A 27,674-nucleotide genomic window follows, 5' to 3' on the forward strand; every position below is an offset into this window, starting at 1 on the left:
AGGATGCTGAAAATACGGGGTAATCAGTACGACGTACTTCATTGTCTGCAATGACCGAAAGCTATGAAGTACCTAGGTAGCAGCAGGCTGACTGATTGAGCCGCAAGCTGCCTGGTTCCCAAAGTCACTGCCCCCCCCAGTCTAGTCCCCGGCAATACTTTTCATCCCAAAGGCCAAATAGATGCAACCTTTGACTCTTTGCCAACGTTTGATCTTTGCCACAAATGTCGAACAACCCTTTGGATAAACTGGTAGGTTTAACTATGATAGAACAAGATGATTTCCGACTTATGATTTTAACCTGCCTATAGTTTCCCAGGAAGAACTCGAAGACTTCACCTCCACCTGACGAGACAGCTGCACAAGGCCAGCATGTGACTCCTTCTCCCTCATCTACTGGCCCCGAAATAGTGTGGCACCCCAATGAGCTTGGTGATCCATCGCAGACTCCAACGGAGCTGAATCGACAGTCCTCTCTGGCTCGGAGTTTCCGACCAAGCTCAATGATCGGACTCTCTTCACGGAGTTTATCGGTGCCCACCGATCGACACAACGATCCTCTCGGCTTGACTGTTGTCTATGAACCAGAATCCTCGCCTTCTCTTGACATCATATTTGTTCATGGCCTAGGCGGGACTAGCCGAGCTACGTGGGCGCGAGAAAAAGATCCAGAGTACTTCTGGCCAGAGAAATGGCTTCCTCTCGAGCCAGGTATTCAAATGGCGAGAATCCTATCTTTTGGATACAATGCAAACTGGAGATCTACTGGCCCAACTCCCATCACGGGCATAACCGACTTTGCGAAAGACCTATTGTTTTGGATGAAATTTGGGAAGGGTGAAAAATTGGAAGAACTTGAACTGGGCCAGGTAAGTCCTCGACCTTGACCTGCTCTATCTCTCAAGAGGTGTTCACGCCTTGCATCACTAGAGACCAATTATTTTTATTGTTCATTCGATGGGCGGTCTTGTCGTCAAGCAGGCGTATATTCTTGGCCAGAACGATAACCAATATTCGGATATTGTGTCAGCGATCAGCGCGATACTGTTTTTGGCGACTCCACATCGCGGATCTAATCTAGCCGACATCTTGGACAAGATCCTAACGGTGTCACTGTTCAAATTTAGTCCCAAATTATTCGTATCGGAGCTGAGCGCCGGTTCACAGACTGTAGCAGCTCTGAACGAGCAGTTTCGACACATTGCTCCAAATCTCGACATACTTTCATTCTATGAAACACTAGAGACTTCATTTGCCGGGAAGAGAATGGTATGTTAGACTCCTCCTTTACGATTTTACTCTATACATGCTGACTCACCGGTAGATGGTGGTTGAGAAAAACTCAGCTACCCTCGGGTATCCGAAAGAGATCTCAAAGGCCCTGGCTGCTGATCACCATACGGTCTGCAAGTTTGATAGCACCCATGACTCTAATTACATTAGCGTTAGAAACGCCCTGAAAACTTTGGTCTCATCTATTCGTTCGGCAGGTGAGTCCAAGTTGTCCTTGTGTCATTACTGATATCAAACACATACTGACCGGGATATAACAGGAAAATCCTTATTTGGAGAGCAGGGGAAAACACAGCTTGAACAGTTGCAGACTCTGCTGGCAGTTCCAGAGACATTTGATGATGATCTCAAGTTCTTTCATTCCAGGTGGACTCCTGGAACTTGCGACTGGATTGTGTTTCATCCCGACTTCAATAATTGGATGGATGACGCCGAGGATGCCCCAACCATGTTGTGGATGCACGCGTTGCCAGCGAGTGGGAAATCTGTTTTATCGGCATTTGTTACACATTACCTCCTAGAGCGGTCTGTTTGCGTATATTATTTCTTCCGATTTAGTGACGAATCCAAGCGCTCGCTGAGTGCCTGCTTGAAGAGCATTGCTTTTCAGATTGCAAAGCAGCTGCCTGAATTTGCCCGCGCGTTGAAAAAATTGTCATTTGCCACCAAAACATTGGAAAAGACGGACTCAAAGGCCATTTGGGAGAGAATATTTGTCCAACTGTTGTTCAAAATGAGGTTCTCTACAACAATCTACTGCGTTATCGATGCGCTGGATGAGACCGACAATCCACAGCAACTGGTAGAGTTAATGCAGAGTGTCCCGCATTCGTTGACACGCATCAAGGTAATCCTTGTCAGTCGGCAAACATCGGGGCTCATCACAACATTTGACCGGTTGTCCACTGTGCTCTTGGTGACATACTTACCACTGGAGAATACGAAGAGAGACATAAGGCTGTTTGTCGAACGGGAAGTGGAATATTTACGTGCCGCGCCCGAATTTAAAGCGCGGTTGGTGGATAAAATGGTCGAATGTGCCAATGGTAACTTTCTGTGGGCCAGTCTTGCAATGCGCGAGGTGGCGGAGTGCAATACAGAAGAGGACGTCGACGAAACGCTGGGTGGCATCCCGGGTGGCATGGAGCAGCTATATCAACGGATGGAGCGCACTATCATTGCAAACACAAAACCCCGCGACCGAAAACTAGGACAGAGGATCCTGATGTGGGCCACATGCTCCCGACGGCCATTGATACTCAGTGAGTTGGCACAAGCATTGGAGCCGGACTTTCTGCCGATGGTGGAGATGGGCCTCCTCATCAACCGTGTGTGTGGGCAGTTTGTAACTGTTGACTCTACCACTAGTCGATTAGTGATGGTCCATCAGACTGCGAGAGATCACATAGTGGCGACAGACTCAGAACTAGGAGTCAATGTACCTGAAGGTCATGAGAAGTTGTTGACCAAGTGCCTAACTGTCTTGGAGAAGCATCATCAACCTCGAGATTTGCATCTTGAACCTGGGAATCGGAAATACAGCCTGAGGGGAGAATTCTTCTACTATGCAATGACCTCATGGGCATATCACCTGGATAAAGTGTCCCCTGATTCAGATGTACCGCTCCTCCTTTTGGCCAAGTTCCTCAAGGGAAATCACGTTCTCGACTGGATTGTGGCATTGGCTGAAGCGAAGAAATTGCGGATTCTTGTGTCTTCCGCAAAGAGCATGAATCTATACGCTCGCCGGAAACGAGGTCGCAACGCCGTGACACATCCAATGGCTCATCGGCTTCAAGAACTTGACTTGGTGGAATCATGGGCAACAGACCTGCTCAAACTCATCGGTAAGTTCGGACTGCATCTAACCGAGTCCCCTACATCTATTTACCAGAAAATCCCGCCATTCTGCCCCAAGGCCTCGATGATATACCGGCAATTCGAGCAATTTGCCCCCCGCCCATATTCCCTGGTGGTTAAAGGACTATCAAAGTCCACTTGGGATGACGGCTTAGCAAAGATCTCCCTCCAACCGGCAACCCAAGGGAACATTATTGTCTGTGCCGGAGATCATTTTGCTGTGCTCACCGGAGGAGGAATAATTACTTTGTATAACTCTACGACATTCGAGACTAGACATGTACTCAAACACACCGAGGGGGTTTCTGCGATGAGTTTCAGTCGCAGCTCCCATCTTCTCGTGACATACGGCCACCGAACGACAAAAGTGTGGTCTGTCAAGTCGGGAGAAGTGATGCACCGAATCAAGAATCCTATCGGGAGCACGGCCATGGCCGTGGTATTCACCACCGGAGATACCAAGGTTGTCATCGGATCAACGGATCGACTCCTCAGAGTCGCCCGGCTGACGGACCAAGCTCCCGCCTGGTCAATCTTGCATCCCAACCTTTTGAAAACGGGCACAGCTCTGGATAGACCTGTACACAATGTTCCTTGGCGTATGGCATTCAATTCTGATGCGACTTGTGTGGCTGTCGCGTATCGTGGATCCCCTCTATGTGTCTGGTCCCTGGAAACTGCGACGCTTCTGGGACGATGTATGCGCGACCATGAATATGCAGGGAACTCCTGGTCAGTTGTAGATCAAATGATCTGGCATCCAAGGTCCCAGGAAATTCTCGGCGTATACATGGGAGGGCAAGTATTCAGATGGGACCCGTATACGAACAGCCAACAGGAGCTGGAGGCCGACGCAAAAATTATCGCATGCAGTCCCGAGGGCAAATTCTTTACGGTAGGCGACAGGCAGGGAACGATCAAGCTGTATAGCTTTCATCATTTCACCCTGATCTACAAGCTCTCCTGCGATCATACCATCACCGATATTTGCTTCAGTCCAGACAGTAAGCGCATATATGACCTCCGTGGCCCATGGTGTAATGTATGGGAGCCAAACGCATTACTTGCGGGTGACGAGAACGGCGAGGATAGCGACCTTGGGAGCGAGGCGGCCAGCATTCCATCAGCAAATGTCTCCGAGGCTTCTGCAGAGGTGCGGGCACAGATAACGGCAATTGCCGTTCATTCAGGAGGACGATATCACGCTGTTGGAAATGACGCTGGGGTTGTCAGCGTGATAGACTCCTCGAATGCCGAACATGTGACATCTGAGCTTTGGAGATCACCTTTAGACCTACCAATTGAGCATTTAAATTGGTCGTCCGACGGAAGATTCCTAGCCAGCGTCGAGATGGCAGGGAGGGTCGTCGTGAAGGAGATTCGTCCGGGCAGCCGGCGAACTTGGTCTGTGAAACAAGTGTTTGAGGCGACAATGAATGTTAGCCCTGAAGGCATTCAACAGGTCTTGCTCAATGGCAATGGGTCCAATGTTTTAGTCAAAAACGGGCCTTCCGTCACCGTTCAACCGGTGAGGTTGACTCAATCCAGCACAGAGCCTTTTACTATAACATCACCAGATACGAAGTGGGTAAACCATCCAACAAACCCAAAGCTATTATTGTCTTTCAGCCCGAGTCATACTCGAGTCTACAAATGGGACGATCTTTCGGAAATTGCTGTCATTGATCTGGAGAGACCACCGTTAGTATCAGGGCTAGACCTAGAGGTTAACCCAGATACCGTCGAAGCCCGCCAGCATTATGAAGAGAACGCTAAGATCCAGCGCATCTGTCACATGCACTCAGGCTCTCACTTCCTCATACACATCGTCCTTTTAACCAGTGGTCACAGAGAGACCGTCACATTGCTTTTTCAAACATCTTCGCTATCCCGATTACCAACCACGCCAAGCATATCTTCGTCGACCGAGACGCCTATGACCATTCCACCGGAAATCCAGCGCCAAATTGAAATTCCACTAGGGATCCTCCCACGTGAACGCCTTGTGTTCCTTGATAAGAGCTATTGGGTATGTTCTTGGAGTCTTGGCTCTGAATTCAGTCCAGACCAGGTGCAGCGACACTACTTCCTCCCAAAGGATTGGCTGAATATAGAATGCTTGGAGTTATGCGTCTTGCTTCCGAATGGGGTGGTTTTGATGCCAAATAATGGCGAGCTGGCTGAGATTACTAGCGTTGGGTTATCTCATGGTTGACTTGCTTAGAAGTGGAAATTGCTTCTGAGTCAGAAAACGAGGAGAAAGTATTGGGCAGCCTAGCCATATAAATCTAGACTTCTCCCCTTCTCTCCTTCTCTCCTTCTCTCCTTCTCTCCCATCTGTCTTGTGTTTCTTTCCTGTGAATTGATATTTCCCCCTGAATGCCTCTGTTCCTAATTGAGGTCGACTTTGTTGCAAATATAAGTTCAAATTAGATATCCTTGCTCGATCGAGATGCATAGACTAAATCAGAGCATTCTTGTAGAATAGATTCGATCGCCGATCACCACTTTTACCCGAGGCAAATCCCAAGAACAGGCGAACCTCCCCAGCCGCAGTCTGATAGATAGCCAGTCCTTCAGGCTCGCGGAATGATAGCGTTGATCCCGCTTTTGTAATGAGAGGACCTTGAATGACAGCTCCGGTATTCATGTTGACAGCAGTCACGTCTGAATTGACCTTACCATCGGTGACATCATACGAGTTGCCGTATAAGAGATATATGTACTGGCCATACGCCGCATAGCCCTGGAATGTATCCGACGCCGTATTCAGCGATGGATGCTTGAAATTCGCGAGAGGGTTGGTGAAATCCCCATCCGTTGCCTCGTCCAAGTCGAACACGGAAATATATTTACCGTCACTAAGGTTGGCGCGGACAATGAGACGGTTGCTCACGGGATCAATGGAACAAGTGTGCTCTGTAGCACTAGTGATCGGGACAAACTTTTTGAGTGATGACGATGATGACGAGAGCGTAGTGCCACTAACGAATTTAAATCGAGCGAGTTTCTTGCCATACCCGTTCGAATTGGCCTCCACTTCCGTCCATAGGTAGGATGACGAGCCGACTGCTTGAACACCAAAGGATACGCCGTGACCAAAACTCGTTAGGTGCATGTGGCCCACATAGTTGCCGTCGAAGTCAAGTTGGGTGACGCATAGGTCTCCCGAAGTCCCAGAGGAGCCATCACGTCGCTGGGTGACAAATAGTCGGCGATTGGTATTGTCAAATGCGAAGCCTTGCTGGACCGTCACATCATGCAGGGACTTGCTGCGGAAGAGGTCGTATGAAGGCTTTGACAGATCAAAGCGCTTGGATGTAGGAATCGTCGCTTCCACATGCTGGGTACTGAACACCAGAACAATCAATACAATCAAAAGAGCAGCTGGCTTAAAGCCCCATGCCCAATGTTTGAGAGAAATCATGATGAGAGATCTGTTAGAGAATCAATGAGTGGCAAGCCAATACTTGTTATTTATAGAGAGGGGGCGCCGGGCCAAGTACGGAAGGCCGAGAAGATCTTTGACAAAATAGGATCTTGGCTCGTACTTCATATTAGGTCTAACCACAGAATATCCTAGATACGAATGTAACTTGAACCAGGGGCATTGTTGAACATGCACGTTTGATGCCGAGGTCCTTTTCTGCCTAGCTAGCTGCCACTATAAATTGCCAACTACTTGCTTGAGAAGCCCATTGGGGGAGGAGAAGAATGAATTCCTATCTACCGAACTGGGGAAGCTAAGGCTGAAGAAAGAGATCTTAGCCCAACAATGAATGCCCCCACTTGAAGATCCGGCCAAACTTCCTCGTCGGTGAAAGAAGGAATGGCGAAGCCAGAATGCATCCGCCGCAGTCGGGACTGCCAGAAAAAAACAAAGAATGGAAAGAACGAAAAGAAAAAAGTTGCAAAAAAAAAGGTCCCAAGTGAGACCGTCTACCCTTAGATGGTGAAAATGGCGAAATGTAAATGTAAAATATCACGGGTGCCCTAGCCGTCCTCGGACGCATCGTTCTGGACTCGCCGATTGACCGATTGTCCTTGGCTAGCTTCAGTACTTCAGTCGTTCAGAGATGAGTTTAGGCAGATTCATTGGCTGATCGATCCGTGGAGGTGTGGAGAGACTCGCTGGTTGGCGAATGGTTGCCCATGGGTTCCGTCCCATCGTTCGGTTGGAGACCATTGAGGTAATCGAAGTCGATGTCGCTTTCACCTTCGACAGCGTGATCTGAATGGGCGGTGGTCTTTTGGGCAGTTACCGTCGAATCATCTGCACTTGTGGAGCTTGCCGCCCCGTCATCTTCTTCGACAGCGGTAGGATCAGTCGCGGTGGTTGGTACGACGGCTTGGGGGAGCGAGAGCACTGGACCGACTGGTTGCGTGGGAGCCGCTTCGTCTAAAATTGGTAGACGGACTCCATAAACCACCGTCTCAAGTGCCTCCTTGAGGCTGTCATCTTTCTCCGCGTTGATTTGGTCGATGATGTCGGCGTATTCCACCTTGTAGGCAGCTGTGCACTTGGCCAGATCATCCATCATTTGAAAAACATGATTTGCCTCCATTCTGTGTTTGGAAAAGATACGGTCGTGCAGCGACATAAGGTAGTAGGCTTCCGCGTCGTCCAGGGCTTCTTGGATCATCTTAATGTGTCTTGCCTTGGTCGCAAGATGGTCGATAGCGTCACATTTTCTTAGGAAGTCATCTTTGTACCACCCGCTGACTTTTCTGATGTACATTGTCGGGGGATTTCTCGGCCTCAAAGCGTCCCTCAAGCGCTTCGATGGACCTTCGTCTAAATCGACCCATTGACGCTTGGAGGACATTGTGGTTACAGGCGAGCAAAGTCGTGAAGGCAAGAAGACAACATGAAACGAGAGGATGAATGGACAGTGATGTCGAGCGTAGAATGAGCGTAAAAGTATTGATGAATCAATACTTGGGTGAAGCGTAAGAGTAAAGGTGAAAGACAAGTGAAGTCATGGGAAGGAAGGTGGTTTGGGTGTCAAACTACGATTGATTGCGTATGAAGAAGGAAGGTTGGACCTCTTAGTGATGTTTGAGATTGTGTCTCGACACTTTGATCGTCGTATGCCTCGCTCGACTGCTGGGTATGATTCCCCTGACGTCCTAGTTCCTCACTTGCGACGGATGTACGTACTTTTCTGTCGCCTGCGCTCACGAGTCATGTAGGGTCAGCGCTTTGATACTGCCCAGATGGCACTTTACAGCATGTCGACACGACTAGCATTGCAGAGATATGATTTGGGTATCATGTGTCAATTGTAAGGGATCTGGCATTGTGAACGAAATACACTAGTATAAGAAGACATGGAGACCGCAATCTCGAATGCCTGAAATGACCATATTTCCAGCACATACAAAAGTCCGAATATGATCCCCAAAGCTGCAAGTCACAATTGTTCCGATCTCAATCCATCCAAGGAAATGTTCAATCCGTATCTCATTAAGGCATATGATCTTCATAACATCATGAGACGCACCCGTAAAAAAACAAAAACAAAAACAAAAAGCAAATCCTATAGAACAAAATCAAACGACATAAGGCGCAGGCCTGCGGCTCGAGCTACGATGACGCGAGTGGGAACCAGATCCATGACCGCGACGGCTGGAATGGCTGCGTCTCCGAACAGTCGTTGTCTCCTTGACGACAGTCCGTTTGTCATGCGAGTGGTGCAAGAACAGCGCAATGAGCGCAGTCCAGAAGAAGAATACCGTCTCCATGATACCAATTGCAAAGGAGGCCTTGAGCATGGCGCAAGTCTTATTGACATCCAGTGACAGCGGGTTATCTGTGCGCTGGCCGAAGGACCCGAATGGACCTAGGGAGATCCAAACGGAGCCACCATTCCAGTGGGCACAGTCAGCATTTGCAATGAAGCGAAGCTGGTAGACGGATGCAATAAATGCGCCGAAGAAGACCATGTCCACGAATGCGACGAAGATCGCAGATCGCTTTGTTGTTGAGAAGCGGATTAGCGTGTCGAGGGCCCAGAAGATGGCGATTACGCTGACGATGAACAGGACCAAGATGTAGGGTGGGGTCAGCTGATTTGCTTTTAAGTAGCCGTCGACAAAGTAGGCCTACATTCAGAGAGATGTTGGTTAGCGGGAGACTCGGAGGGGTATTGCTGATTGGACTGGACAACAATGGACATACCAGCATGCCAATGATTGGGATCAGGAAGACGATCTCAACCAGGCGGTTGAATATGAAAAACACGCTGCCAATCATCTTGTCAAATTCTCAGAGAAAGAGATTGGGTTTGAGATCTCTGGAATGTGCAACGGTCCCAATGTGCTCGGTACGTCAGATGTACACAAGATCGTGGGCTACACGAGCTTGGAAAGAAAGCACAGGCAGTCGCGATTACAGTGCAGGATGCACGGGGTAGAAGATGCAGAAGAATACAAAAGAGAAAGTAAAAAAAATTACGGAAAATAGCGCAAATAAGAGAGAGAGAAAAAGATATTCAGCGTCATCTTGGGCTGAGGAGGCTGGGCGACTCACAATGCACGATGTGGGTGGCTGGGGTAACCCGAGTCGTCCATGTTAGTCTCGACTCTTTTTATATATTGATTAGTCTAGGCACTTGCATGAGCCGTCATCATTTAATCTATGTCTTGCATTTTTGATGGACTCTTTACTCCATAGACTACGGAGTAATAGGTTACAGATTAGGGCCGGGTTAGGGCAGGATATAGATGATCGTTGTCAAGCCAACCACATCTAAGTGGAGACCATTCAAAGATTGGACTCGACTTCATTGTATTCCGTCCGAAGTATTGTTTCTATTCTAGATATAGGACTAATTACTCTGCTCCCTACTCTGCTCCCTACTCTGGATCTCATCGGCAAAAAATGCATGTTCTTTTCAACGCCAATACGCTCATAATCATACTAGTACAGAGTTGGAACACCAGCCACCGCAATAATACATCGCTTATCCAAATCATAAGCAATAAGCAATAGGTTTGGGCAATTACCGCTCTGGACTAGACTGCAATCATCAATAACGCATCGCATCATTCATCTTTAGATAGCCCGACCGGGCATGTCCGTCAACGGACGCCCCGGACCCGCCATCGTGTCAGGAGCATATATTCCCGTGTCAGCCGTCAGCGGCTGGGTCTGGGACACATATGCATTATTGGAGTCATACTGAGGCATACGGTGACCCGCACCGGTATTCTGCCCCATAGCTTGACCATGCCGCATCTCATACCCGTTACTAACGTCATCCTCACTCGACGACCAAGCACCGCCATCAGCGTCGTGATCGTGTGGGCGGCGATTGTACATATTGGATACATATGGGTTGGAAGACTGAAGGTAGGTAGAAGCATTTGGTCTGGTATGTTCCGAACTGGGGAGATCTGGCGGGTCCATGCGCTCTTCTTCATGGTTACGGAGAGCCGTCGAGCTTTCGCCTTTGGAGCCGATAAATCGAACGGCATCGGGTCCTGCAGGCTCGGTCCCCCAGGTGCGGATGGGATAAGCGCGACCCTTGCGCCAAGCTTCGGTGATCGGGGGAAATACTGGCGATATGCGACAAAGCCACAGACCACCCCAAGCATTGACCCCGTGATCACGTCAAAGGGGTGGTGGCGCGCGTCCATGATACGCGATACGGCCACGAGGCTCGCTGCTAGTAGAGGGATCATCACAAGAAGGGCCTTCCAGGCCTCGCCGCGATTGTCCATAACGTGTAGCTTTCCGCCCAGCCAGAGGGATATGTAAACAAGACCGGCGAAGGAGGCTAGTGAGGAAACGGTGTTAGTAATAGGACAGGCCTGGTGAATCATAAAGGGGGTATACACACAGCTACTGTGGCCTAGATGAATTAAGGTTAGCATTTGCGACTCTCACAAGCAGAGTTGGGATTAAGGTTCATACCGGACGGCCACGACCGAAATCCATCTGTCAGCAAGGCAGGATCGCCTGTACAAATCGTCGAGTTCGACAACCCGGGGAACAGGTCCTTGCTACCAGCGCGTGGTTGACAACGATCAATGAGATCGGGGCGCGGCTTGCCACATGCGGTCTTCAGCGCCTGTGTGATGACAAACGCGAGTCCCTGCGCCAGCAAAAGACCCAAAACACCACAATTGAGCTCCCAAAGTCTGTCCTTCCAGCGATGCGGACCTCTCAGCTTCCGCTTCCCAGACACCGTGTCTTGTGGTTTGTGGTGCGAAAACAATCCATCGAGGACCAAGGTGTAAACGATGATGAGGGCGAGTGGAAACGCAGCAGAGATGCAGAGGGCATAAGCCATGGGGATTCGTTCATGTACGGCATAAGGGTATTGAATGGAGATGTTGTTGAGGGAGAAGTGTTGGTGGTAGGGCTCGACCTTGTTGAGAATTGAGAAGCCGATAGCGCATGCACTGTTTGGTTTTTGGAATTAATACGGAATGAATGAGGGAGGATTGATGTTCATACATAATGATCACATAGTCAAAGATGTAGCTGATGAATTGTTAGTTTCAGGAATTCGCGGGGGAAACTGGGGAACACACGAGATAACAACACGCGGTCGAAGCCGCCGCTTGGAGAAGGGGAGTTTGTCGGGAATTTCCATGTTGAGTCCAGGACATCCTCTCAGAAGATCGAAAGGGGGATGAGGACTGGGGAAAAGGGAAATAAACATCTCTGCCTAGTCAAAGTCATTGCTTGGCATCGGCATATTAATAGCGCTTGGCCCCCATGCACGTTCTGAGGTATCTGATTGGCTTCTCTCAGGGCTTTATATTACCTAGGTACCTATTCCATAGTACTTCAGATATCAAAGTAAACCTACAGGAGTAACAGAGGCCGTGTATCATTCATCTTTGTAATCAATCCTTAGAAAGTCATGATTTTCTCTTTTGAAGTATTTTTGTAGATCTTGTCCATACTTGACTGGTGAATAACTACATTGCACAGGAGTATGATACAATTGATCGCAGCTTTTGTCATCCAAGTTCGATATGGGGTAGTGGCTAACCTGGCGGATTTTCATTATCTCTTCAAGAGTGTGTACTCCGCAGCCCCGGGTTCGATTCCCGGTATCGAAGTCTTCTTTTTTTTTTTTATTACTTCCCAAGTATGACGTGAACTTCTAACTACTTGATTAGAGCTAGACCAAAGACAAATCACATGTGCACTTTCTTGGTTGCTCGCCTCAAGAAAATATGAAAACGAACAAGTGATTAAATATACCGATACACAAGCCCAAGGAAGGTTGACGCTATGTGCACAACATCAACCAGACATGGCAATGAGTTTTTTAATCCACATCGGGCCGAGTCAGCTTTTGAGAATTATTTCTTCCCTATGGACACCGGTTCAAGAGAATCCAATATGGAAGAAAGACTATCTGAAAAGATACGTATCGACGTGAAGGAGACATCAATGGGAGGTTACAAGACATATAAAATGGCCCTAGAAATCACATACCCATGGTGGCCAGGTTCCTCATTTAGCAAGTGGTGATGTACAGACCAAGCCTAAAGGAGTGTTAGCTGATGTAAAAACAAAAAGGAACGCGGGAAAGCAAACGTACGGGGATGGGTTCCAGTCTTCGAAGAAGTTGAAGTGGGTGGTGCCAGCATTCTTCATCTCGTAGGCGACAGCCTGGCCAGCCGGGCAAGAGAATGTAGAGACAAGGTATGAGTTACCGGGGGCGACAGTGATAGTTCCGAGGTCCTGGGACACCGAGGGCATGTTGCCGAAGTTTGTCGAAGAATCAGCAGTGGAAGAAAGCTTAGCAAAGTCAATCTTTCCATCACCGCTGAAGCTATAAGACGAGGTCTCGAGATCCTCAAGTTTAGGGAAGAGGAAGATCAGGCTGCAGGTCTTGCCAGCGTCCGCGGCCGGGATGTCGAAGTTGAATAAGGTCGAGGTAGTCGAGCTCACGGTACCGTTAAACCCAGTTCCCGCGGTAGTGCTAGGCGAGGAAGAATCGACCGGGATGATAAGGTGAGGAATTTCGTAGTTACCCGAGAGGTCAGTGGGACAAGAACCGCCAGATGTACCAGTGGCTGGGGGCTTGGAAGTCGCAGAGCTAGCTGGGACGGATGCGCTGGCAGAGCTGGTTGGGCGGGGGCCACCACTGAGGGAGATAGGAGGCACACTAATGGAGATGCCACCACCGCCGCCGCCAGTAGCGGGAACACTACCTGAGGCACCAGGCTGCGTGGCACCGCCGCCTCCTGGAGCGGACACACTAGGAGAGGCACCGGGCTGCGTAGCACCGCCGCCTCCGCCACCGGGAGTATGTGCACTCGGGGGTGTACCACCGCCACCGCCTGGGGCAGGCTGTGTACCAGAAGGCTTGGTGCCAGCACCACCAGATGGAGCAGGCGCACTAGGAGAGGCACCGGGTTGGGAAGCACCACCACCGCCGCCGCCGGGAGCAGGTGCACTAGGTGAGGCACCAGGCTGAGGAGCGCCGCCGCCTCCGCCGCCGGGGACAGGCTGTGGACCAAGAGGCTTGACACCAGCACCGCCAGATGGAGCAGGCACGCTAGGAGAGGGCTGCGGCCCACCACCACCGCCTCCAACAACCCCGCCGCCGCCAGGGGCAGGACCAGGGGCAGGACCAGGGGCCCCGGGGCCACCAGGGACACCTGAAGTAGGGCAGCTACAGTCAGTGACAGTGATAGTGACAGTTTTAGTGCCGGTTGCGGGGCCGGGGGCAGGACCAGGACCACCTCCAGCACCAGGTCCGCCAGCTCCACCTCCAGCACCGGGCCCACCAGCTCCAGGGCCAGCGGGGCCAGGGGCAACAGGACCGGGTCCTCCAGCACCAGGGCCGCCAGCTCCAGGGCCACCAGCTCCAGGTCCGCCAGCTCCACCTCCAGCACCGGGCCCACCAGCTCCAGGGCCAGCGGGACCAGGGGCAACAGGACCGGGTCCTCCAGCTCCAGGTCCGCCAGCTCCACCTCCAGCACCGGGCCCACCAGCACCGGGCCCACCAGCTCCAGGGCCGCCAGCTCCAGGTCCACCAGCTCCAGGGCCACCAGCGCCAGGGCCACCGGCTCCAGGTCCGCCAGCTCCACCTCCAGCACCGGGCCCACCAGCTCCAGGGCCACCAGCGCCAGGGCCACCGGCTCCAGGGGCAACAGGACCGGGTCCGCCAGCACCAGGGCCAGGGCCAGGGCCAGCACCAGTAGGGCTGGACTGAGGAGCTGGGGCAGGCGGCACGCTAGATGGATGGGGTGCACCAGCAGAAGGGGCGCCATTGCCACCACCAGCGCCTGAGTTCGAGCAAGTGTCGGCAGACATCTGTATGTTCACGCAGCCAGTGACATCCAGCTTGTTAGGGGTAGTATAGACATTCAGTCCACCATTTTGGCCGGTGGCACAGGCAACGAAGTCGGGGCTGCCGTGGTACTCAAGTTTACCCTGTGAGTTGACAGAGAAACCGGGTGTAGCAGACACACCATCGTCACACTGCAGTTGCGTGGTGGGAGCTATCATACAGTCAGATATATATCCATTGGTAGTGGATAGGCAGAGAACTGATTGGTCTACTTACGGGTGAGGATACATCCACGCCCACTAGAGTCAGTGATAGCGCCGTTGGAATCGATGCAGTACTGTGCGGGCTGCAGAGTATTGTCGCCAATGCGGTTCTGGCCATCACCCAGCTGGCCAAGTTTACCGGCAGCACCGCCAGAAGAGGTGAGGTGGAAGCAGCAACTATCGGTACGGCCAACGAGGGCGTTGGTGCCGGCAGCAAAGGCAGCGAGGGCAATGAAGTTCCTCATCGTTGCTATTCAGCAAACGTGGGTGTGTGTATCAACTAGTGAATGAACACAGCGCTCTTTTTTTCAAGAAGATCGTGTGGACAAGTGAACGATATGATAACTACCAGTATGGAGTTGTGGTGGCAGATATGGCTTCAGTTGAGGACAAGGTTTTCTGGGAGAATGAATCTTTATAAGGAGCGGTGGATTCAAGCTCCAAACGAATCATAGAGAAATACAACACACGTCGGCAAAAGTCCCCGAGATGAAAACATCAAGAAACAATCGACACTGCATGCTGTCGGCCATTCATGCGGTTAAGCGTGGGTAAGACCTCCGATGGACCAACTGTCCTGGTAACGTAGGGTAGACAATACCAGGTCCGAACCAGCCGGAATAAGGTGCGTAGCAACATGCACAACGTCATCTTGAACGGAGCTTCAATTCATTGAGGTATAGAGTAAGATGGAGTGTACAGGTGTGTTTGTTTCTCCACTTGAAATCGGAATCGCAAGGATAGACAATGGTCACTGGCTGAGTAGGAGGGAAATTTGGACTGAATGTCCATGGTCTAGGCAGATTGAAAGTGGCAACATTCATTTCCCCATGGATCGTGGCCTCTTTGTGTCCTCCGAGAGGCTCAAATCGTTCAACATTGGATTATGCAGGCAAAGTCACATTCATAGTACCAGGTAGTCGGAAAAGTACTCCAATTTTTATCAAGTATATATTATACTTATAAAAAGTCACTTAGACAGTCAATTGTGTGGTAAAGTACGGAGTACCTCGCATACCTCTAGGTACAGCGCCCAAATCTGTACTATCACATTAATTACGGTATAAAAGTATAAGAAACAAGAGATGAATATGACTTGGTAGAGTAAGACTATCACTATTGACAATGAATCTCTAACTAGAATCTCGTATATTTACCTATAGCAAAGTACCTTTTATTTTTTAGCTTGTAGGATTGAGGATGATATATATGAAAAACGGTTGCCAGTACAATATGAAATGTGTAACACGGGTAGATGCACATCAAGCATCACATTAACAATTATGATGAAAGATAAAAAAGAAACAAAGAGATTGGATCGGATTGTGTGAAGCTGAAATTTAATCATCATTGTACAATGGATGTACCCAGGTGGAAGTGGACCCCGAACCGGCCAACGTACGTTTATATCTAACACAAACAACATATAATCTCAAGGAATAATTACCCGCCTCATGTCTGGTACTTGAACGATTATATGGCCTGCAAAAAATACGATATACAACTGAGTATAATTCGCAATGGATATACGTGTGTCTGTGTTTACCTGATGTGAATGATAATCATAAAGTAAGGCCTCTCTTTAGGGGCTGATATAGAAGCAGTGTCCCTGTGCAAGGACAAAGTGAGAATATGCAAAGGAACCAGGCAGTGTGATTCCATAAGCATCCCAATCAATTGATCTCAAAGCTACATCGTTGCTACCGCAACAGGTAGCCTGCATTTGAGATTAACATACCAGATATAAGCCTTAAAATAGATCTAGTAAGTCATTGCGTGCTATAACTCCATATTTGTCCTCATTCATAAGTTGTGATGATACATCATGGCCTACGGGTTAGATTTCTTTGCTGTTACACCAATTCCCTCCACTCGTTAGTCTTGTCTGTCAAGTTTTACTCGATGTGCCATGTGGATCTCAATATAGACATGACCGGATAGCCAAAGTACCATGTTCGAGGGATGAGTATATTGTAGAAATGACGAAAAGCTTTCGCATAAAATCCGTCATAATGCCGCGGGTCCCAAATCCCGGTGAACCCACGGCTCATTGAATCACTACTGATACTACATTGACAAAAATGCAGTGTCCGACTCCGCAAAGACGCTGTTCCAGTCCACTGTCCCCGAGTCCAGATTATCACCGAATACCTGCCAGAGCTCATCTAGAGTAGGCAATGTGGGGTCCATGGGGAAGTCATCGATGTTCATGCCTGTTGGATGGACCATGCTTGTAGGCGCCGTAGAACTGCAAACAAGTCCCATTGAATTCTCAGGGCCTTGAGAGGTGAGTTGCGTGGTTGTGTGTTCTTCAACAGCTGAACCCGAAGCGCCGTGCCGACGAAGAGCCGTCTTGAAGATTTCAAGTAGCCTTCCGGCCAAAGGGAATTCCCCTTTAGCTTTTTCTAGTATTGAAAATGCTTCCAAAATTTCCGTTAGGTCCTTTTCATGCTGATGATCACCCCCACAACAGTCTATGAGGAGAACAATGATCGCCACACAAACACAATGTAGCAAGCCTGACAGTCTAAGCCGCGCCGAAACAAAGGGGATCGTCTCTAGGGAGAGTTGGCGTTCAGCTCGGATCACCATTCGAGCTGCTTCCAGGCACGCTTTCCGTGAGTACTCATATGCATGATCCTTAGACGCTAGTGACAAGTAAGGCAAGTGAAGCCTGCACCTTTGGGCATGAAGCAGAAAGTTGAGGATATATCGTTGTATGATTATTCCAGCAGAATTCCGAGGATCAGTTTCTGGCAGCTCATTCGAACTATGGGCCAAAGAAAAGAACGAGGGTAGGCTCTCAGCGAATTCACAAATCTTGCCGTCAATCTGTTTCGTATGCTCATAGTCCGGGCTTCCTGGATCGGACATCCCAAATGGAGCACAATCTGTGATTTCACGGCAAAACTCGCCCAATCGAATCCGTTGGAGACAGTAGGACATCGATGTGGGGTGGGCAAGTGGCTGTCCAACCCCGACCATCCCATCTACAATATCTTCGTCATTCGCATTGCAAGGTTTTTTGGTCATCATATGGCGTGGATCAATTGAATATGTGCCTTTCTGTGGGCCAGGTATCTGCGACATCTGCCTGTTATCGAGTGAACTCACATTCTTGAAAGAAGGTGAGAGAGGAGGAATCTTACCAATCAGTCGCCACCAGATACCACCACACTCTCCTACATATCTCTGCTCTGGCAGAGGACGGTGAAGGCACATCGAGGTTGGAATTGTGTGGATGATCAATTCGATGCAAGGACAGTTCTCTTCCGACTGATATAGCAGTAGAGACCATATGCCGGACTTGAGATGTAATTCCCACGATGTTAGCAGTCACAAATATTATGATGATCATCGCCTGGATATCCTCTATTGACTCGAGGTGTTTATAACGCGAGTAATCGACCACGTCCATCGCAATTCTCATCCACTGTGTAGACTGGGCAACTGCTTCTTCAACAGTCGAAAACACAGTGTTGCACATGTCGCGTTCAGTCCAGAAGGACGTGGTACTGGCGAGAATGCTGAGGAGCAATGAGACGTAACCAATCTTGACCGGCTTGCTTTCTCTCAGATCACAATAGAGCTCATTTAGCATGATACGTACTGAGGGAACGTGGACCACATGATGGAGGAAGGTGATCTCTGCGATGTACTTTTCCACTACTATTTTCGCTTCGTTGTGAAGTGGCAGCCAGATACATCTTTTCGTGGAGTTGGCTTGATGTGTTATTGACCCAGATCCCACTGCAGTACGAATGGAGCAAGTCCTGAATTCAATTTCGTGGTTCAACACATTACCCTGTGGACTTTTGTCAGCGGTCAATTCCCCATAATGTAATTCGACCAAGGTGGGCCTACTATTGAACCTGATGATGTGATCTCGTTTTCCAACAACGTCACAGCCTCTGCAGATGACTGTCTTTCGTTAATCACGGGTGTTTGATTTGATTTTCTAGCAGGAGGAGAAGGAAGCGTCAAGGCCTGTGTAGAAGCTTGCCCCAGGGGACTAGATGCTGGTGGATTGGTGATCACTATCTCTTCCAGCCTCCGCAATCGGGCCAGTACATCTGTATGATCATTTCTAGGCAGTTCGCCAGCCTGATTCTGATGACTGTGAGGCAATGTTGTAGCAGGATAGAGCTGACAAGTCATGCCCCGAGTGGTGCAGTTGGAACAAGGGAATAGCCGACTACACTTCAGCTTCCTCGATCGACAGAAATGACAAGATACAGGCCGTGAGCGTGAAGATCTCACACGAGCTTTTTCGACCCGATGCATCTCTCCTGTGGATGTTATATGACCCAGAGCGTGCTTAGCTCTGGGGGTTTCTTTGGAGAAAATGGGGGTTGAAGGTGTTGACCAATCACAGGGCGGCGAATCCGCGGAAGTACCGTGGCCTCCGTGGATGTGTACTATGAGAACTATGAGAGAGACAGGTATATAAGAACCTTTTTTCGTTGGGAAATTGACAATGCACAACTAGGTAGACTTTGCTTTTTTCTATCTTTATCCAAGGGATATCTCTACGTTACTTTTGTGAAAATGGACTCCATCATTGCTCAGATCCAAGCCATCGCCCAAAACACCGATGAAGGTGGCCGACTGAAGATCATTCAGTCTCTCAAACGAGTGCAAAATGAACTTCAATCCCCGCAGGATATCTTCATGGAGCTTGCAGTATCAGTAAGTGGTCATCTACTACAACCCGCGTTTATCAAATGCTAACAGTTGTAGGGCCTAACGAATGCCATGCTCCGAATCAGTGCGGATCTAGGACTCCTTCGCTCTCTCGCGAGCAGTGATACATCATTGACTGTCAAAGAGATTTCAGATGTGACAGGTGCATCGTCTCCATTCCTAGGTAAGAGATCCGAGATGATCGTATCTACCTCGGATTCTAAAAGGACTGTTCTACTCAGAGAGAATTCTTCGTCACCTAGCTGCAATAGACATGATCAAGGAGACTACAGTCAATGAATATGGTGCAAACAGGACCACCCATGTTTTGGCTAGCTCCAAGGGTGAGGCTATGATATACCACGGGTAAGCTATATAGTCTCCTCGATCTCTGTCCTGGCCATCCACCTGGCGAAAGCCCCTGCTTACCTAGCCTCATTGGTACAACTTCAGATTCGACACACTCGGGCCAGTCATGCAAGCAATGCCTGCCTTCTTCGCTGAACATAAATATGAAGATGTGACGGTCAATACCAACACACCGTTCCAGAAAGCCCACAATACCAAACTCACCTCATTCGAGTGGCTTGTCCAGCAGCCGAAGTACTTTGAAAACCTGCAAAAGATCATGACTGCATTTCAAGGATCAGAGTGGACCGAGGGACTCGACGCTTTTGACAATGAAGCCCGCCGGTTTCCTTTCAAGGCTTCATCCGCTGCCCCGGAGAAACCCTTCCTCGTCGACGTTGGTGGCGGCCATGGCCATCAATGTATTGAGCTTGGAAAGAAGTATCCGAACCTCCTAGGTCACCTTGTCTTCCAGGACTTGCCAGAGGCAGTGGAAAGCCTCGCTCCCATTGATGGTGTGAGGGCTGAGGCTTATGACTTTTTCCAAGCACAGCCTATCATTGGTTTGTCAAGATCTTGTACCCAATGGATAGACGGGGGCAAAAGCTGATACTTCATTCAATTCAGGCGCCAAGTTCTACTACCTCCGCAGAATCATGCATGATTGGCCCGACGACAAAGCTGCAGAGATCCTCCGCAATGTTCGCGCCGCCATGAGCCCCGACTCGCGGATCTTGATTGATGATGCCGTGTTGCCGGATACTGGCGCTAACTGGCAATCGACCGTGGCGGATCTTGCTATGATGACCTTTGCTGGTAAAGAGCGGACGAAGCATCAATGGGAGTCACTTGCAGCAAGCGCGGGCTTGCGCGTGGAACAGATTCATACTTATGTTGCTTCAACCTATACCGCTGTTCTCGTTTTGGCCGCTCTTTGAACTAAATATGGCCATGCTAGAGTTTAGGTAAAGCTAAGAAGTAAGCAGATTTAGTTGATTGGATTTCATGGATATCTTGTCACACTCTTTTCATTTGTATTTTGCCACTACTCCATGCTTATGAACCCGGGGCCGTCACAAGGAGCCATCGCACCGCAACATATAGATAGATACCTAGAACCTTGCATCCGTCACATGTGCCTAAAAATCCCAGTCTGAATTAGCCAGGCAAATACTATGAAATGAAGAGGATCGAGAATGGGGCCATGCAGTATCGCTAGTCGGCGAAGCGACAGGAATGCACTGGACGCTAGAGGCAGGCCTTACTTCTCCGAAGACCTTGAGAAGACGAAGAACTCACCTTGGGCTTATTCGAACCTTCGTATGATCTGATGGTATGTGACGCGGTCAGCAAAATATGGGTCGATATTCAACACAGGCTGGAAAGGTGCGGCAGACGATAGATGTATAGGAACGGGCGATTATGAGTAGTGCACTGCTGCTCTTCATTCCTATATATATTGGATATTGTAGATACATTGATCGCAAAGATCCCTTGATATATCTGTATGGGTTATGTTCTTCGCTAGCCACCTAAACTCAAAACGCCTTGCTCGCCGAGAAAATGAGATGAAAGAGAAAAGGCGCTGGGAAAAAGGAAAAAATCACGAGTGAAAGAGGACTAGAAACCCCAGAACTAATGCTAATACAGGTCGTGAATCATGCTCGTGCTGAGTGATATATTATGAGGAACTTTTCCTGGTAGGTTCACCCGATGGTTGCTTTCAGGGGAGATCGAATCATTGAGGTTGGCTGAGTGGTGGAGCACGGCGGGTGGTAGTTACCGATTCTGCTGACACCACTCGGATTCCTGGCGTCTGCTCTGTCTGCTCTGTCGGTGTTGGAGGTTCGTCATTACCGATACTCTGAAATTGCAACCGAGTTGGCGTCACGGGGGAGACAGTCATGGGACTGGGTGCATTGACGTGGATCGAAGGCAAGCGACTGATGAGTGGGAGCTGCCGCGCGTGGTCAGTCTGTTCCGTAACAGGACTTTGGTACGCAGGGGCATCACCCCAGTCTAGGTGCTCGTAATCGGGAGGTGGAGGGATGTTGAGGGTCCCCAAATCTCCATCGTCAGTTTGTGATACTGGTCGGCTTGAGCCGTGTGTCGTGGTCGGAGTTAAAGATATTGGTTCAAGCTCGGAGGCAGGATGTGATTCGATCGAGGAAATGGACTGGCCTCGAGAGTTGACGTTGGAGAGTTCAAAAGATGGCGCGGTGGAGCTCACGGCGTCACTTTGCAACAGCGGTCGGCGATCCGAATCGTGTGAATCAGAATTGTGCGAGTCGGCTCGAAGCCGTGATCCATCGTGGCGAACACGTCCGAGTTCAGCATAGCTAACACTAGCGATGCGTCGGTCCCGCTCTCTCGATTGATGTTCGGCTAGGATCGCGGTTACGTTGACTGCACTGTTTGTGCCCGCACGGCGACTTTGCATACGAGCGCGAGTTTCGGCATTCAGACGTTCAAGACGAGCGATATCCCCACGCGTCTCGGCTTCTCGGCGCTCCCGGCGGCGTGCCTCACGATCGGCTAATTCCTGACGGCGCTGCAGGCGAATCTGGTACAATGATTCCATTTGTTCCTCACGGCGAGTCTCCTGTTCTTCTGCAGTCTCGGGGTATTCGACGACTATATCCATCCCACCACGTTCACCTTCCCGAGCGATGACTTGTTCGGTCGGCTTTGGGCTGAAAGAATAGGGGGGCAGGGTCATGATCGAACGTATCGACGTATCGCGGCGGACGCCAGTATTGACTTGCATCTCTGGTGCTGTGCTAGCTCCGCGATAAGACGTATCTTGGCTACTTTGGTTCGGGACCTCGCCGTATGAGGCGCTCCCTGTGCCCCATTGTTTCCATTTTCGCTTGAGATATTTCCCCGGGAGGTATTTCGGTTCGTAATTTTTTTGTCGTAGCTGTCGTGATAGGAAGTAGGCGCCCACACAGATCGCAACTGCAAATATGATGCTCACGGCACACTAAGTCGAGTCAGCATAGGGAAAAGATGATGGGGTCAGCGATACATACAATGATAAATATGTTATTCTTATTTGTTTTGTCATCCTGACGTTTCTGTGGAATGTACATAATGGTGGACAGTTGCCCTAGAGATCCTTGATTCAAGTCATGGAAAGAAATCCCCGGATTTCGAATGAGTCGAGGAATGTGAAAAGGACAAAGCGCGTCAGCCTTGGATACTCCGGTGGCTGGCCAGCTATTATTATACGCCAAGCACTGAAACGCTGGCGTGAGTGGAGGCTGGTTTGGGCTTTCTCCTTCAATCAAAACCAGGTTTTATTTATTTGCAGAATCGTCGATCTCTGTAATCGGTCATTGCCAACCAATCATTCTCTTCAGGTGAAAGGTTTCCACATCGTTTTTGCCGGATCCCTAGCTGTTTGGAGCCTTCAACTCTGCGATCTCAAATCTCAAACAATTTACTCCGTACGCATTATTGACTTCACTATTGACTTTCGATCATAGATAAACTGCACGAGTTTCGTTGCAGCAAGGGAAGACATTAAACCAAAATAGATACGCCCTTGCGTTCGGGAACAACCGGTATGAGATCGTGAGACATATGGAATATCGACCCTGGAATCGTGAATCGTCAAGTCTCCACCGCTGGGGCTCTTGAGAGGTCTGTTGGTGATTGCGTGAAAATCGTCTAAAGCGCAGCCCAAATCGTGAGATGTGAATTTGGGAAGTCTTGAGTTTTCAATGTTCCCTTTCAGCCCTCCTTACCATCTCTGAAACGCCCCCTTTGCATGTCGGCTCCACCAGCTTGTCTCGGTGGCTATCCGGCAAACCGTCAAATTCCCGTCGGTCTGTGGATCTATACCATCCCACATCGTCTACCTCGGGAACTTACATACGGACGACAGCGGATGCGCCCTTTATTGTGCCTCGCTGCTCGAACTGGTCCCGTCGCAGCCGATGCCCGCCACAATGAGGAGCTATGACAGCATGTGTTATCGAGTGAATTTTCATAGTGCTTTGATCATGTCCTCAACTTGATTTGTGTTGCTGAGAGCATGGCGTGATACTAAACGTATGAGTATGAGAAGGAGCTTGCTACCGAGGTCGACATCAGCATAGAATCACAACGACGACATTGCGGGACCATTTTCATGCTTTTATTGACAGAGCAACGCCATTGGACCATCATTTTGTTTCTCTCAGTATTTCTCAATTGGTGTTGCTTGTAGTGCCTCGTGAGGCGCAGTAAATTCCCGATAGGCGAAGATCGGCTCATTGGGTGAGATCCCAACGTTGCCTAGGTGGCGAATCCTGAGCCCAGAGCTTGGTCTCACTTCAGCCTCAGGTTTCACGTCTTGATTGTTGTGAAATGGCCTTTGTCCAGTATGGTGTCTAGTAGAGATGCCTCGGTATCCTCATCATTAATGGAGGAACCATTCCACCCCTAACAATCCCATAATTTGATTTAACCCAATTGAAGATAGTTGGTTGCCTCACGGGCTCGCCGCGAAACCTACTGTTGCTTAATCTAGGTCTCATATCCCACGTTCTGACATTTGATGGGTTCCATCGGAGGACATGGGATGGAAGCTGCTGGTTTGGGCAGCTTGTTGAGACGAGACAATGCTAAGTTGCGGACAACACAGTTAGCTTATCCCCCTTCCCTCTCGCCTTTGGGTAAGTCGGAATGAGATGGACATAGTTGCCTCCTACTGGACGCATTAAAGATTATGCAGTCGAGAAAATCCCTGCCCGTCAGGTCGAAAGTATATTTCTGTCCTATTTCGCATGCTTAGGTGTCTTGACTTCGTGGATGTAGAAGGGGATCGCCCAATGTTGATGCTGATGACTCCTCGTTACCTATAATTCGAGTCATTATGCCAAGTATAAGGCAACCCGTATGCGCTCTAGTCCTGCATAATATACTCGTCATGCTGTTCCAGTAGAGTTGGTCACCATGTCTACTTAGTACCCGTTAAACCAAATAAAGTGCGACATCCCCATTAGTGTCAGTGCCGATATGGAACTATGACAGTGAGCATTGACAGCCGGACTTTCTGGCAACCCAAATCCTCGGCGCAACTTAAGATCAAATTGAAGTGTGCCCATGATTCCTGACTTCACCCTCGGTCATTGTCGTACAGACATCAACATTGATAGACCGCCATTTATAAAACTTGGTAATAGCTCTAGGTATCACTTTAGCTGAAAGATAATTCCAGGTGCGTCAATTTTGCATATTCAGATTCATATGGGTCGAGATCAACATATATTCTTCCTAAGGAATGTGCCACGCCCGGGCCAATTGAACAAATGGTCTTCGGATGGTTTTGTTGCGAGGCATGATGGCGTAAGATCAAACACGTGGAGGACATTTTTGTCTCATTTGCTACTTTTGGATATTGCTAGACAATGGCATGTGAGTGAATCAGGAAACGGATTGGGGTATACTGCACCTTTGATATATCCTAACCTATGAAGTAAATACTCAGCAAGCGATATAGCAGGGGTTCTCAAAAACTGGGCCCAGCTGCTTGAGCAGCTCAATAATTTTGGAAAATCAAACATTCTCGACTTAGCCAAGAGAGGATATGTAGACTGGAGTTGCTACGACCAGGTCCTCTTATGTCCTTTCAATGTTTTCACGTCGCGTGGTAACGTTCCTTTCTTCCGGAAAAGGTCCATTTGCAAAAGCATGATCCCATTGTAGCCATAGAATCAAATTATTCTATGCAACACGGTTCGAACTCCTAGGCGTAGGGGCTTCTGTTGTGCGTCGCGAGGTTCTTCAGCCTCAGGACTCGGGGATGCAAAGCCCACGATTCACACCATATGATCTCTGGATAGAAATCCAACACTACTGTATCTTTTAAAGTTGTGAAAAATGCTCATGATCATCTTGTGGCGGGATAGGAATATGAAATGGTTGTCTTCACCAATAAAATAAATGCATGGATGACCCGATGCTGACCCAATGGCCCTCACGCGTCCCCCTTGCTAGAACTGAGCGACAATATCGCAAGTCAGATTTCTCAACACCCAAGTCTCCAGCCTTTCAAATCCCGAGATGGAGTTTTTACATAATGTTCAGCTCCCAAGTTGCCCCGCGAAAAGAGCCAAGCTCACCACAGGTTGGAATTGGATCACCTGGAGACACGGAATGATCGTGCCGTTCTGTATTGGCTTAGATCGACATTAGTATATAATATAGTTGATATTGATGTACCGCCTGTTCTCAACTATGATCGACATATCCGTTTAATCAGATAGCCGGTCCAATGGGGCCCGAGCCATCATCTCCGCGAAATTTGAGGTCATCGCCACGTTGCATCACAGGGTCTTGTCACCCTGCCCTACCTGAGGCTATGAGTTTGGCACAAATGCAACAAAAGACGTTGAGCGATAGTATATATTATGGTCCCTATCGCAGAGTGAAATGTTGATAACAACTTCAGACCCCTTGGCAGCCTTGTGGATCTTGACACGACTTTCTTATTGGACTTTGGCGCCAATTATTTCAAGACATCAGTCCACCTGAATTCCTCACAAACTCCCCAAGACACTATAATCACACAAAATGGCAACATTGAGCTTTGCTTTGAAGAACAACACCGGTTCTAACACGGTCTACGCCTATATTACAGGCCAGGCGCTTGACAATCACAATGCGCTTTTCCTCTTGCGGTCTGATGGCAAGACAGCCTACTACCCGACTTCACCATCTGACACTATGACCAACCTGAGCGAGGAGTGTGCAATCCCACTGGGTACATCTGGCAATACCACCACCATCACTATTCCGCACCTTGCAGGCGCGCGGTTGTGGTTCGCGCAAGAGAAGAAATTGACATTCTATCTGAACCCGGGCCCTGCCCTTGTTGAGCCTTCGGTATCCAACCCCGCAGACCCCAACTATAATCTGACCTGGGCCTTCTGCGAATTCACGTGGAATGATTACCAACTCTATGCGAATCTCAGCTACGTTGACTTCGTGTCGATGCCCATTGCCATGACCCTAACCAACAAAGCTGGTGAAACTCAAACCGTCAAGGGTCTGCCAGCGAATGGTCTGGACCAAGTCTGCGATGCTCTTCAGGCCCAGAACAGCAAGGACAAAGCCGGCTGGGACAAGCTCATCATCCAGCGAGATGGTGTCAACTTGCGGGCCGTGTCTCCAAACACGGGAAGAACCCTCAATAATTCGTTGTTCAACAACTACTACGAGGGCTACGTGAATGAAGTCTGGTCTCACTATGCAAACAGCACCAACAATACTTTGACGGTCAATACACAGGCTGACGCCGGTGACGTTACCGCCAAAGTCGCTTCCGATCTATTGTCTTTCTCAGTTGCAGGGATTTCTTACACCAAGCCGTCTACTGGGGACATCTTCAGCAACAGCACTGGTTCTTTTGCCGTTTCTGGAAACGGAACTAAAGATGCCATTACAGCTCGTCTCGCGGCTGCGTTCAATCGCTCGACCCTGTTGATAAATGGCAACCAGCCGAACGGGGAATCGGTTTCAAACTACTACAAGAACGACGTGACAAACCATTACTCGCGCATCTGTCATGAAGTGAGCCTTGACGCTCGGGGATATGCATTCCCCTATGATGATGTTGCACCTAACAATGGGGCCGATCAGTCTGGTAGTGTTTTTGATGGCAACCCAAAGCTCTTGACAGTCACTATTGGAAGCGGCTCTAGTAAGTCTGTCAAGGATTCTGCCATTGAAAAAGATGCTACACCAGTTCAGCAACACGTGGATAGTGGAAAAAGCAAGGAGAATGGAAAGAAGCCGAGCCACTTCCATGAGCTGAGGAGGTTTGTGGACAAGCTGTCGCGCAGAAAGAGCGACGCCTGAGATACTTAGGTCTCTTTCGCTGATATTTGGTCATGTAGTCGTATATTGTAAATGTTACTGTATATACGTCACTTTCGGTGATTCTCTTTTTTTTTTTTAATTTGTTGGAAAT

General features: G+C 49.2%; 11 protein-coding genes across 11 annotated transcripts; 4 read left to right on the top strand and 7 right to left on the bottom strand.

Annotated features, from left to right (window-relative positions):
- Positions 1–224: 224 nt before the first annotated feature.
- Positions 225–5,368, top strand: N7500_005189 (Cytochrome cd1-nitrite reductase-like C-terminal heme d1; the record flags this gene model as incomplete). The annotated part of the gene is made up of 5 exons (XM_056676334.1): positions 225–251; positions 312–869; positions 931–1,269; positions 1,325–1,490; positions 1,554–5,368. The coding sequence occupies 5 exons, from the start codon at positions 225–227 to the stop codon at positions 5,366–5,368; spliced, it is 4,905 nt and encodes a 1,634-aa protein (XP_056531334.1).
- Positions 5,369–5,614: 246 nt separating this feature from the next.
- N7500_005190 (putative FacC-like extracellular signaling protein) lies at positions 5,615–6,580 on the bottom strand (the record flags this gene model as incomplete). The annotated part of the gene is made up of 1 exon (XM_056676335.1): positions 5,615–6,580. One exon carries the CDS (start codon positions 6,578–6,580, stop codon positions 5,615–5,617), a length of 966 nt encoding a protein of 321 aa, XP_056531335.1.
- A 655-nt stretch (positions 6,581–7,235) lies between these two features.
- On the bottom strand, positions 7,236–7,979 carry N7500_005191 (uncharacterized protein; the record flags this gene model as incomplete). The annotated part of the gene is made up of 1 exon (XM_056676336.1): positions 7,236–7,979. One exon carries the CDS (start codon positions 7,977–7,979, stop codon positions 7,236–7,238), a length of 744 nt encoding a protein of 247 aa, XP_056531336.1.
- Positions 7,980–8,706: 727 nt separating this feature from the next.
- N7500_005192 (uncharacterized protein) lies at positions 8,707–9,409 on the bottom strand (the record flags this gene model as incomplete). The annotated part of the gene is made up of 2 exons (XM_056676337.1): positions 8,707–9,258; positions 9,335–9,409. 2 exons carry the CDS (start codon positions 9,407–9,409, stop codon positions 8,707–8,709), a joined length of 627 nt encoding a protein of 208 aa, XP_056531337.1.
- Positions 9,410–10,210: 801 nt separating this feature from the next.
- Positions 10,211–11,756, bottom strand: N7500_005193 (phosphatase PAP2 family protein; the record flags this gene model as incomplete). Its single annotated transcript, XM_056676338.1, has 5 exons — positions 10,211–10,681; positions 10,741–11,009; positions 11,072–11,562; positions 11,618–11,644; positions 11,695–11,756. The coding sequence occupies 5 exons, from the start codon at positions 11,754–11,756 to the stop codon at positions 10,211–10,213; spliced, it is 1,320 nt and encodes a 439-aa protein (XP_056531338.1).
- Positions 11,757–12,635: 879 nt separating this feature from the next.
- Positions 12,636–14,928, bottom strand: N7500_005194 (putative GPI anchored cell wall protein; the record flags this gene model as incomplete). Its single annotated transcript, XM_056676339.1, has 3 exons — positions 12,636–12,663; positions 12,720–14,631; positions 14,697–14,928. The coding sequence occupies 3 exons, from the start codon at positions 14,926–14,928 to the stop codon at positions 12,636–12,638; spliced, it is 2,172 nt and encodes a 723-aa protein (XP_056531339.1).
- Positions 14,929–16,750: 1,822 nt separating this feature from the next.
- N7500_005195 (Zn(II)2Cys6 transcription factor) lies at positions 16,751–19,099 on the bottom strand (the record flags this gene model as incomplete). The annotated part of the gene is made up of 3 exons (XM_056676340.1): positions 16,751–17,777; positions 17,833–18,488; positions 18,548–19,099. Coding segments are annotated over 3 exons (2,235 nt in total), but the record flags the coding sequence as incomplete, so codon positions are not given.
- Positions 19,100–19,231: 132 nt separating this feature from the next.
- N7500_005196 (O-methyltransferase family 2) lies at positions 19,232–20,652 on the top strand (the record flags this gene model as incomplete). Its single annotated transcript, XM_056676341.1, has 5 exons — positions 19,232–19,372; positions 19,424–19,550; positions 19,609–19,732; positions 19,820–20,277; positions 20,342–20,652. 5 exons carry the CDS (start codon positions 19,232–19,234, stop codon positions 20,650–20,652), a joined length of 1,161 nt encoding a protein of 386 aa, XP_056531341.1.
- An 800-nt stretch (positions 20,653–21,452) lies between these two features.
- N7500_005197 (uncharacterized protein) lies at positions 21,453–22,806 on the bottom strand (the record flags this gene model as incomplete). Its single annotated transcript, XM_056676342.1, has 2 exons — positions 21,453–22,697; positions 22,747–22,806. The coding sequence occupies 2 exons, from the start codon at positions 22,804–22,806 to the stop codon at positions 21,453–21,455; spliced, it is 1,305 nt and encodes a 434-aa protein (XP_056531342.1).
- Positions 22,807–23,486: 680 nt separating this feature from the next.
- On the top strand, positions 23,487–23,681 carry N7500_005198 (uncharacterized protein; the record flags this gene model as incomplete). Its single annotated transcript, XM_056676343.1, has 1 exon — positions 23,487–23,681. One exon carries the CDS (start codon positions 23,487–23,489, stop codon positions 23,679–23,681), a length of 195 nt encoding a protein of 64 aa, XP_056531343.1.
- Positions 23,682–26,275: 2,594 nt separating this feature from the next.
- Positions 26,276–27,562, top strand: N7500_005199 (glycoside hydrolase family 64 protein; the record flags this gene model as incomplete). The annotated part of the gene is made up of 1 exon (XM_056676344.1): positions 26,276–27,562. One exon carries the CDS (start codon positions 26,276–26,278, stop codon positions 27,560–27,562), a length of 1,287 nt encoding a protein of 428 aa, XP_056531344.1.
- Positions 27,563–27,674: the final 112 nt, after the last annotated feature.

The sequence above is a fragment of the Penicillium coprophilum genome (genome assembly GCF_028826855.1).
Source record: "Penicillium coprophilum strain IBT 35676 chromosome Unknown utg000004l_segment0_segment0, whole genome shotgun sequence".
Classification (NCBI taxonomy): Eukaryota; Fungi; Ascomycota; class Eurotiomycetes; order Eurotiales; family Aspergillaceae; genus Penicillium; species Penicillium coprophilum.